The following is a 12,272-nucleotide window of genomic DNA, read 5'->3' on the forward strand; positions in this document are numbered from 1 at the left end:
GAGGGAGAGAGATGGTGGAGAGGCTGGTCATTGGAGCACTCAGAACACACACAGCATATGTTGATTAAGTTTGGCTTTTTACATGGGTACGGTTCATGACACCCCAAAACAATTATAGTAACATCAAAGATCATTGATCACAGGTCACTACAGCAGATATAATAATAATGAAACAGTTTGGAATATTGTAAGAATTACCAAAGTGAGCACATGCTGTTGGAAAAATTGGCACCGATAGACTTGCTTGACACAGGGTTGCCACTAACCTTTAATTTGCGAGAAAATGCAGTACCTGCAAAGGAGAGTAAAGTGAAGCTCGATGAAACGAGGTATACCTGTACACTGTTTAGTTGTTTTAAAGTGGACTTCTAAAGAAATGCATGTATTAGACAATGTCTTAAACTTTGTCTACCCTTGTGCATATTCTTATTTTTTTTTCCTGAGACAGGGTTTCACTCGCATTGCCCAGGTGAGAGTACAGTAGTGTGATTATAGCTCATTGCAGCCTCAACCTCCTGGATTCAAGTGACCCTCTTGCCTTGCTTTTTGATTCTTTGTAGAGATGAGTTCTTACTATGTTGTGCAGGCTGGTCTCAAGCTCCTGAGCTCAAGTGATCTGCTTACCTTGGCTTCTCAAAGTGCTGAGATTACAGGCATGAGCCACTGCACCTGGCCTCCATATGCTTTAAAGTCACAAAGGATCTTACTGCTACCTGTTTGAGACATCTATGTATCACATCATGTTTTGTTTCATCTGTTAACATTATTTAACGATAATAAGTCTAAGAATACAGTGTCATGTTGATGCTTAATTTCTAAGTTTTTATTTCTATGTTGATGTACATGTGTAAAGAAATAAAATGTTCTGAAGTAAAAGAGAAGTATTAACGGGTTCAGTTCTCTTTCACACACATGCACACACACACATGTGCACACACACACCATGTAATATTTACAAAAGCTTTAACATAGGAAGCTACATTTCCTGTTGAATGGTATTGTGCTCACTCATACAGCACTCACCTGGTATTTATACAGCCAATAGGCAACTCTTTATAACCAACCCAAATATTAATACACCTGTGTATGTGTGCAGAACTACAGGCAAGCTGCTCAACAGGTATAGAACACCAAAGCCACAACATACAGAGTAGTCTTAAGGCATTTCTTAAACATTTAATCTAAAAACAAAACTGAGTTATTCCATTAATTTCCATTTCCCCTAATGTTTTACTTTTTATAATTTTCTACCCTCTCATTTTGAGAAAAAAAATTATAACATTGATCAGAATGGGCCTTCAACTTTTTTTCCCTGACACTCCTGAACCCTTCTTTAAATTCTATGGTACACCTCTTTTGTGCAAAGGATATATTACTAACAATAGTAGTGTGTAAAAACTAAAATCTTAATAGTACAATATTTTTATTTATTTATGTATTATTTTTTGAGACAAGGTCTCACTCTGTTGCCCAGACTAGAGTAAAGTTGTGTGAAATTTCAGCTCACTGCAACCTCCACCTCCTGGGCTCAAGTAATCCTCCCACCTCAGACTTCCAAGTAGCTTGGACTACAGGCACATGCCACCACTCTCGGCTAATTTTTGTATTTTTTATAGAGACAGGGGTCTTGCTATGTTGCCCAGGGTGGTCTTGAACACCTGGTCTCAAGTGATCCACCCACCTCAGCCTCCCAAAGTGCTGAGATGATAGGCATGAGCCACCACAACCGATCACAATATTTAAATACTAAAGAAGATCACTATTTAACTGTAGTCTATTTGTCACTCATTTTTGGAAATAAAAATTTACTCACTAATTTATTCATTTTTAAATGAATCATTATGAAGCAGCCTATAAATTGAGTAACTTTTTTTGAGTGCGAGACAGTATACTAAATATTTTACTCTAAAATGAAGGTCATCTCAAATAATGGATTATGAGACTATTAAAAACTCAGAACATCCATGGAAATTATAAAAACTGAATAAAGAGAAAAATAGATTCCCATTCTATAAATCATACTAGAGATATCATTTTGTGACATTTTTGATAGCCTAAGTTTTGGGTTGTACCTTTTCTGGAATCTTAGGCCATTAAGTCTCTAAATTACTTCTAATCTGTCCTAAAGCCTGCAAAACTATAAGTTGGAATCTGGAGTTACAGCGATTTTCATAGCCTTGCATGTGAATTATTTATGAAATTCTTGAATAGTATTATCATTTGAAATAATGCATAAACCTAGATTAATCTTTTGATTTGAAACTGTTATTAAAATAACATTTTTACAGTGTGAGGGAATAATCTTGATGTTAAACCAATGATAATTTCTGAATCTTTTTCTGCATTTTTATAATAAAAAAGCCCAAGTTTGAAAATAATAGTAATATTACAAAAATGAGTCTTTGCCTAGGCTGAGAAGACATCCTATATTGCTATTTAGATTCTTTTCTCAAAAGAAAAAAAATTTTTCTACCAGGGAATTCAGTTATCTGTACCATGATGGAAAAATCTTAGTATTATATGCCAACAGTGTCACCCAGGATCATTGAGTTACCTGTTAAAGCTCCTGTAATCAGGCAGTTCTGCCTTTCCTTCAGGCGTGAAAAGTTTAGGATATAAAGCCTCTAAAAGCTCCGGATCATTGCTAATGGCCTGCTCCCAGGGAGACTGATAGTACTTAGGGACAGCTGTGGTGTTGAATTTTTCAGGAGGAATTTCCTTCAGTGGTCCAGAATATCCTTTGGAAAAATATAGCAAAAATAAGTAAACACCGCGCCCAAGAGTTACTAAACTCCACCTAACATTTCCCCATGTTCGATTTTTTCATGCTGGGTTAAATTTATGAAGCATGCATCCTCTTTATCATCTCTTAGAAAACAGCAATCTGCAAGTATTAGATATTTTAAAGCTCCTGTAAGCTTATGGGAGTTTAAAAAGAAACCATTTTTCTTAATGTTTAATTTTTCCAAATTATGGTTTTTCCTTGACTATCTTAGAATATATTTGTTCCAGTAAAACTATTCATTTAATTTTCTAAAAATTGTGCTCCTTGCATTAATTCACGCCAAACATTAGATACCACAATTAATTAATTTAAAAATGTTAATATTGAGTGCCTGTCGTAGTCTAAGCTAGGGGAAATCTCAACGAAGACAAAATCTCCCTTCTCTCGAGCTGATTCTTTAGAGGTGATGTTTGAGTTTTGTCTATCTTCAATTGCTGAGTGCTCTGTAAAATGTTTAAGCTTCAAGAAGATGGAGTAACTTGTCTCCACTACCTTATTCAGGCCCAGCTCTTCTTAACTCCCCATGTTATCCATCCCTGTTTATTTTGTTCCTCAAGATTTCTTACCTACCTTTTCTGCTTCTGATCTCACCTTCCCAGTTTATTCTCATAACAGCTGGGAATTTTCTGTAAATACCATTTAAAAGTCACAGAAATTCCTGGCATAGATCTTTAAACCTTTTTCACAGTGACACTCTTCCAGTTTTCTAAGGCATAGTTATCCACTTTCTGTTTACACTGCCATACTACCTAATTATATCCCTGCAATTCTCTCTTCCACCTTGTTAAATCCCTTTACCATTTGATGACTTCTACTCTTAGATTTCTCTGATGCTCTTTCCCATCTCTACAATAATTTTGATTTTCTTCTGTCAAAGCATGCCTATCTTCTCTTTACATCAAAATGTTTATCTCCTCCAAAACAGTCCCTTCCTTGATAATTCCATGTGTAGTTATATGTGATTATTTAATTTTCTTCAGATTGCCTCCAATGTCTAATAGAGATCTTTTTATAGGCTCCTTTTCTCTGCTTGCCACTTAAATACTGTTGTTCCTCAAAGTTCTTTTCTTACACAGGTTACTCTACCTAGAAAATTCCATTTATATTCATAGCTTCAATTGTGTCCTGTGTATTGATGATTCTGAGTTTTTTTAATCTTCAAGCCCTCTACTCAATTATTTACTATATTTGTCAAAATAAATGATCCACTGGCACTCTTTATAACTTGTCTAGACCTAAATGCAGCCATTTTATAATATATTTTGCTTCTTTTTCTATTTTGGTCATTTTAGCAAATGTTACCACTTTGCTCTAGATGCCCAAGACAGAGCATTATCCAAAACTCTCCCTCATCCCCGCAACAAATCACAAAGTGTTACCAACTGTATTTCCTAAGAATTTCTAAAATAGTGGTTCTCATACTATTGTGTCTGAATTATCTTGGAAACATATTTAAAGTGTAGATAATAGGATCCTCCCTCCAGAGATTTGGCTTCACTAAGTCTCAAGTATGACCCCAAAATCCAAGTATTTAACAAACTCTAATACAAGTCTTATGCAAGTAGTCTACAAACAGAACAACGAGGAACATTGTTCTAAGAAATTCTCTTTACATTTCCATTACTCCTGCCCTGGTCAGCCCTAGGTGTCTCTTGCTCGGGTGTTCATCAGAGCTTCAACACTAATCCTTTAGCTCTAACCCCTCTCCCAGCCACCCTCCACACTGCTGCCCCAGGAGACTTTCCTAACTGGCCACACTCTTCCCCTGCTCAGGGTGCCCTAATGCCTCCCAGGACAAAATCTCAACTACTCAGTGTGACCCAGGTGGCCCTTCCACCAGTCCAGCCTCACCACCTGGTTTCTCCTCTCACACTCTTTGCTCCGGGACTATGGATCTAGTCACTTGTTGCTTGGGGTGCCTCTTATGCCCCCCTACTTGGTCTGTTTATTTTCTGTGCCTGGAATGTTCTCCCTACCTCTTATCATGTGCAAATTTCTATTGCAAGCCTCAGCTTCAGGTCACCCTTCTAGGCAGCCATTCCTGCCTCCCCAAGGAAAAGCGTTTTCTTTCCTGTGTCTTCTCTTCATATATTACATGTAATTCCATCACCACAACTACCACATTAATTTCCTATTCCTTTCATGGAGTCAGACCTTTAGAAACTGGAAAATTTTAACGTTTATAAAATTTTTAAAAATTCCTCAAGATCCCACTACCCTAATACAAATATATAGTTTTATGTATCTTCTTCCAGTTTTTCTTCACCCATAAACATAATGATCACATAACTAGAACATCTAGTGTACATGTAATTTTGTTTTCTCCCAAATTTGTTCAAACTACTTTTAAATGTTTCTATATCATGTTTATAATTATTTTAAGGGTTTCACAATAATCTATTAAATTAAGGGGCCATGTTCATGTAATCTTTTCCCATTTTTTGAACATTCAGGGTTTTCTAATTTCTTTTTATATATATGATTAAATAAACAACTTTTTTCTTATTTCATATGCTGAGTTATCTACAGAAAAGAATGTGCTTATGTTTACCCTTATAGAAATATTACAATTCAGCAATGCCATATGTCTACATTTTTTGTTTGATTTTTAAATATGTTTTAATATAAATGAAATTTAGATAAATTTTATTTTTATAGTATTATGGCATTTTCATACTCTTATTTATACATGTATGAAAAAGGTTGGCTTTTGGATACATAGTTGGTTAATCACTAACAAATTAATTTGCCAAAGTGTAATAATTATGGTTTTACTGAACTTACTGTACTTTTCAACTTATCTACCCAAAAGGAAGAATCCATTTGTACTCTTGTTTTGTAGTAAACTGCCTAATAACACCCAAACTCTCCCTTTTCTTACTCTATATTACATAGAAATTTTCTAATATTTAATATTGGACACTAGCTCTAAAGAGCCACATAAATTTAGAACTTTAAAAGTTTCTCTTAAGTTAAACATTGCATGTCCTCATTCGTATGTGGAAGCTTAAAAAGGATGATCTCCTAGAGGTAAAAAATAGGACAGAGGATACTAGAGGCTGGGAACAGTAGAGAGAAGTGCGGGCTAAGAGAGATTTGTTAAAGAATGCAAAATTATAGCTAGATAAGAGGAATAAGGTCTAGGCTTCCCTAACACTTTAGGATGACTATAAATAAGAATACTATATTATGCCAGGTATGATGGCTCATGCCTGTAATCCCAGCACATTGGGAGGCTGAGGTGGACAGATCACGAGGTGAGAAATTTGAGACCAGCCTGACCAATATGGTGAAACACTGTTTCCATGAAAAATACAAAAGTTAGCCTGGTGTGATGGTATGCGCCTGTAGTCCCAGCTACTTGGGAAGCTGAGGCAGAAGAATTGCTTGGTCCGGGAGACGGAGGTTGCAGTGAGCCAAGATCACACCTCTGCACCCTAGCCTGGGTGGCAGAGTGAGACTCCATCTCAAAAAATAAAAATAAAAATAAATAAATAAAAAAGAATAATATATTCTATAGTTCAGATAGCTAGAAGGAAGATATTGAATACTTCCAAAACAAAGAAATAACAAATATTTGAGACGATGGCTATGTATCAAAACATCACATGTACCCAAAGAATATGTACAGTTATTACATATCAATTTAAACAATATGAATTAGAACTATAACAGTTAGGTTGGAGGTACATACTGTCAAAAATAGTATTACATTGGAGAAGATTCTAGGAGTACTTTTGCTAAATGTACTGTTTATTTTACAAAAATAAGATATCATTAGTTTCTATTTTAAATTTTGGAAATTTATGTATTACTCTTGAGAAAATGCTTGAATTTTCAAAGACACTATAAGTTACTTTGAAAAGTTGTCTAATCAGATAATGTAATTTTTGGAAAAATGTCAGACTATGAATACTGAGTTGATTCTCTTTTAAAATAATAAACAAATGCAGCTCTTTAGGAGCTGCATTGAAAGTCCTTTGAGGAAAGAGAATAACAAAAACAATCACCATAAGATCTGTTGACATGAGGCACTTGTAAATTTGGTACCTATCTTGTTTAATTCTTTTTGGTTTTATTTATTTATTTTTTTGTAGAGATAAGGTCTTGTTATGTTGACCAGGCTGGTCTCAAGCGCCTGGCCTAAAGTGATCCTCCTGCCTCAGCCTCCCAAAGTGCTGGTATTATAGGTGTGAGCCACTGAACCTAGATCTAATTCTTTTTTTCTTATGATTTTAATTTAAAATCTTTTTATTTTTAGCTTTTGTGGGTATATATTTATGGGGGATATATTTTAGATTTCGTGGGTATGTATTTATAGGTGTATATATTTATGGGGTACATGAGATCTTTTGATAGCAGCATGCAATGTGCAATAATCACATCAGGATAAATGGGGTATCTATCACCTCAAGCATTTATTATTTATGTTATAAACAATCCAGTTATACTCTTTTACTTATTGTAAACTGTACAGCTAGGTTATGGTCACCCTGTTGTGCTGTCAAATACTAGGTCTTATTCATTTTATTTTTGTTGCTTCATAGACATTCATAACCTCAACATCTTAATTTATAAAATGAGGATTGCAATTAATAGGTCATGGAGTTACTGTGAAATTTAAAAAAAACAATATATATCAAAGCATTTTATAAATTGTACAGTCTTATATAAATAGAATTTCAATATAATTACAAATTATTAGTATAATTTTCAATACAGCAGGTAATTAACAGATCATCTGACAGAAAGAACATATGGCTACTATAAGTGTTTTATGTGATTCCTTTAGGTCTGAATTTTTGCATTTGTCTTGTATTTATCCAAAAAAACTTTTGTTTTTGAATCAGGATCTCACTCTGTTGCCCAGGCTGGAGTGCAGTAATGTGATCATGGCTCACTGCAACCCCCACCTCCTGGACTCAAGTGATCTTCCCTCTTCAGCCTCCCGAGTAGCTGGGATTACAGGTGTGCACCAACACGCCCAGCTAAATTTTGTATTTTTTGTAGAAATGAGGTTTTGCCACGTAGTCCAAGCTAGTCTCAAACTTGTGGGCTCAGGTGATCTATGCACCTCACTCTCCCAAAATGCTGGGATTAGAGGTATAAGCCACCGTGACTGGGCCCAAAAAACGTGTTTAATAAGGAAAGATATATTATTTAAATACTATTTAATAAAGGCCTTAAATTCCTTGAGTCACATCATTAGGTACACAGACATTTCATTGCTCTATTTGGTAAGGGGATTGGTTACCTGGTGCAATGTTGTCTGGATTTGGAGGGCTTCGTGGATCTGGGGTGTTGGGAGGAGTCAAGGGGGCTTGCTGTGAACCACCTTCCAAGTTGCTTCCATCCAGTTTCTCATTCTGCATAGCAATACTGTGCTGTTTTTTAGGAAAAGTAAACTCTGCTGAAAACTCAAAAATGTAAGCACAATAATGGGAGCTATATATGCAAAACTACATTTGTATATTTATAATTTAAATGCAATGTCGTTTCATTACTTCCTGGGACCTCAGTAATTTTTTACGTGGTAATATGGTTCTACATTCGAATGACGTTTACTGATATCAGTCTAAGATCTGCTTTATGATGACAATACACTGATTAATAATTAAAGCTGGAATTAGTTGAGCCTTATTGTGTGCCATGCACTGTGTCTAGTGGTTTATATCAATCATTTCATTTTCTATTTGCATTTCTGTGAGATAAATGTATTTATTTTTGAATTCTTACTAATCTAATAATGTAGAGCATATTGGCCAAGCATTTGACCTAGTAATTCTTATGTTCCACTGTATTTATATTTTGTCTTTAATTAGATTCTTTAATGGATAGAAAGTTTAAAATTCTAATCTGAAATTTGAACGGCAATCATATGTATTCCCAAAAAACCCCAAAATCATTTATATTTTAAGTTGCATAGACTTGTGAAAGGAAAAATTTGTGATTTTTGGAAAATAAAATGCTGAAAAGAGACATTTGTCTTTTATCTCTGCCTGAGGTTAGAATTTATAGGAAAAATATTACAATATTAAACGTTTAAAAACTTTAAACGTTGTATACCTAATTGCAAAGTCATCATCACATTCACACTTTATTTGGTACTGAATAAGACTAAATGTTTTAGCCTTGCACTGACACCTCCCTATCTAGTCTCATCAGTTTTTAAAGATGCACCCTAAGCTTAAAACCAAACCACTTATGATTCCCCCATTTCTTGTATGCTTTTCTAGCTTTGATTCTTTGATCATAGGAGTTCCCCTAGCGAAAGGCCCCCTCTCCATCTTTACCAAGGTCACATCTGTCCTAATTTAAAGAAAACCCCCTCTCTTATTCTTCCACCCCTTCAAATCAAAAGTTTTTGTCTTTCTTCTTGCTTATCATTTGTCTTTAAAATAATATTTTCTGTTCTGTTTCATTTACTAGCTTATCGGCAACTTGAGAACAGGGAATTTCATTTTGCTTATATGTCTTTTACAAAGCCTAAGATGGTGCCTTATATAGCACAAGCAGTCAGTGAATATTAGCTGAATTTTTAGTGAAAAAGTAGCCAAATCCACTTGACTCTTTTTTACTATAACATTTTTTTTAAATGTCAACTTCCTTTTTCACGTTAGTCTTCATGCACCTGTTCTCCTCATTGCTCACACTTATATCATATTATCACCTACCTTCTGTCCATTTTCCACCAAGCATTTCCCTTCCAGTCAGACTGAATACAAATCCTGGTATGGCATTACCCCAATCTTTAGAAATTGTTACTAATTGCCTAGTGAATAAAATGATTTGTGTGATTGTCCCCTCTAAATCTCACATTGAAATTTCATTTCCAGTGTTAAGAGTTGGGGCCTAGCGGGAGGTGTTTGGTCATGGAGGTGGATTCCTTATGAATGACTTGGTGCCATCCTCGTAATAATTAGTTCCTATGAGAACTGATTGTTAAAAAGAACTTGGCACCTCCTCCCTCCTCTCTCTTCCTTCCTTCCTCTCTCACCATGTGACACCAGCTCCCCTTTCCCTTCTATCATGAGTAGAAGCTTCCTGGGGCCCTTAACCAGAAGCAGGTGCTGATGCAATGCTTCTTGTACAGCCCACAGAACCATGAGCCAAATAAACCTCTTTTCTTTATAAATTACCCAGTCTCAGGCATCATGTGTGTGCACACGTGTGTGTGTACAACACAATATTTTGAATTTGAATTCAGCTTCTATCTTGAGTGTTGGACTTAATAATTGATGAGATTCGTATCTTTTTGTTTTACTTCTAAACCTATACTACCTCTTTAAAAAATAAAAAGTTCCTGACAACTTTAATTATAAATAAAAAGGCATTTGAGATAAATGTGGGAAGTTTAAATGTATAACGCACAAAGAATAACGTTTTCTAAATTCCTAGAAAGTGTTCATGAAATGAATTTCACCTAAACTTACAAATAATTCCACCTACATTAATTTCCAGGAATTATAATACTAATCTTCTATAACCTTTTCCTGGGGATTAATGATGAGCAGGAAAATCAGCTCTTTCTAGTTAGTCATTAATTATCAGGAGACACCCAATACCTCTACACCATCATTAAGTATACAAGCAAAGCCTTATAATAGTTAGGTAGTAGCCTGTGTAATTATAAGCCTTACATCATAGCATTCCATCATCTGCAATTACCTTCAGAAAAGTTGGAAAGACAAATAAAAATATGTCTCTTTTTATCTCAGTTAAGTTGACCCTAAAGAAAACAAAACTAGCACGACATCCTATGGATTATAAATATGTAAATTAAAAACACGTACAGAAGATGCTTAACATGATTTTTGTTGAAATATCAATAGAAATAAAAGAAGGCTCCTTCGTATGTTCTATGCTTTGTGCCAAATACATGGTAGAAGTTATTTTCTGAACAAAGCAAATACATATTTAGAGTTCCAATTATTTAGTGTGGTCTTATTTCAGAATTACTTTTTACAGTATACTTCTCCTTTTCCCAGTAGTATGTAAGATTTCTAGAGATTCAAAAAATATGATATTCTTTTGCAGTAAATTATAAGAAGATAATTTGAATTATCATGAAGCATTCTTCCATTTGACTTTATTTTTGGTGGCCTATTTTCTTCATCCATCTCCATTTTGCCATTTTGGTTAAGAAATAGCTTAGTTCTGCTGGGCATGGTGGCTCACACCTGTAATCTCAACACTTTGTGTGGCTGAGGCAGGAAGATCACAAGGTCAGGAGTTCTAGAACAGCCTGGCCAATATGGTGAAACCCTATCTCTAGTAAAAATACAAAAATTAGCTGAGCATGCTGGTGAGTACCTGTAGTCCCAGCTACTCGGGAGGCTGAGGCAGGAGAATTGCTTGAACCCAAGAGGCAGAGGCTGCAGTGAGCCAAGATCGAGCCACTGCACTCCAGCCTGGGTAACAGTGAGCTTCTAAAAAAAAAAAAAAAAAAAAAAAAAAAGGAAAAGAAAAACAAAAGACACAGCAGCTTGGTTTATGAACTAGGGCTTCAAAATTGGCTCATGTAGCAAGCAATGTTCATTTCTTTTTAGGAACACATATTTACTATTATTATTGTTTGTGTTATAGAAACTATATGTAGCTTGAATTTGCCAGTGTCCCTCAACAGTAGAATTCAAAGCTACACTTATTTTTTCTGTTTTTAAAATGGTAGTATTTGAACAAATGGCATTAATTATCAGGGGGTTGGTTTATATTTTCACTTATATGAGGTCTTAAGCACTATACTAGAATAAGAAATTCTAAAGCTAAGTTAGATTATTACTTTGACAATATATTCCAAAAAATGTAGACAATAAATTAGATTAATGTGATATAAATCATATAAGGATCATTCAAGAACTAGACTGTAAGTAAATAAAAGTTCTCTTATCTTTCAATATCATTTGGTCTCTCTATCACTAGATAAAGCCTGTATCTATTTATCTTTGAGCTTGCAGCCTAGTATTTAGAACATAATAGGCACCCAATAAATATTTGCCAAAAGTATAAATGAATGTGAATGGAAATAGACCCGAATTCCTGTCATATTAATAACATTTCAAGTTGCAATCTAGAGCCTTGACAAAGTGTATGTATCATTTTACAATGTGGTGACTATCTTCCTTAATGATTTATTGTGCAGGTAATTTTTAGAATTAAGATCAGACAACACAGATACCATTCAAGACAGACAGCACCTGAGAGTGCATTGAAGTACATATCTTCATTTTTAAACTGAGGGGAAAACTCCAGAAAGGCAAAACAGTAAATAAATAAAAAAGAAAACCCTTTTGAATCAATTCTAAATCACATTGCTGGTGGGAGAGCCAGGACCAAAGGTCTCCTGACTCTCAGGCCAGAGTTTCCTTTAATTACACGATGAGAGGAGTTGGTGCCAAGAACTCTAGAATTCTGAAAGCTGAGTTTCAGTCTTCTTTATCACAGAGTTGCTTAAGTCAAATGAACACACTTCCTTGAATACTACTTT

The 12,272-nt window shown here is 34.9% G+C and overlaps 1 protein-coding gene across 2 annotated transcripts in view; it reads right to left on the reverse strand.

Moving 5' to 3' along the window:
* MYOZ2 (myozenin 2) overlaps positions 1 to 12,272 on the reverse strand; it is a 48,817-nt gene that overhangs the window by 18,511 nt on the left and 18,034 nt on the right. Inside the window, exons 4-6 of one of the 2 annotated variants that reach the window (XM_074396960.1) lie at positions 8,040 to 8,169; positions 2,555 to 2,738; positions 267 to 292 (exon numbers count right to left, since the gene is read on the reverse strand). In XM_074396960.1, coding sequence (XP_074253061.1) covers positions 267 to 292; positions 2,555 to 2,738; positions 8,040 to 8,169 — 340 coding nt within the window. The remainder of the gene's footprint in view (positions 1 to 266; positions 293 to 2,554; positions 2,739 to 8,039; positions 8,170 to 12,272) is intronic. The other variant, XM_010340350.3, reaches the window with a different exon arrangement.

This window comes from Saimiri boliviensis, chromosome 3, assembly GCF_048565385.1.
Source record: "Saimiri boliviensis isolate mSaiBol1 chromosome 3, mSaiBol1.pri, whole genome shotgun sequence".
NCBI classification, from domain to species: Eukaryota; Metazoa; Chordata; class Mammalia; order Primates; family Cebidae; genus Saimiri; species Saimiri boliviensis.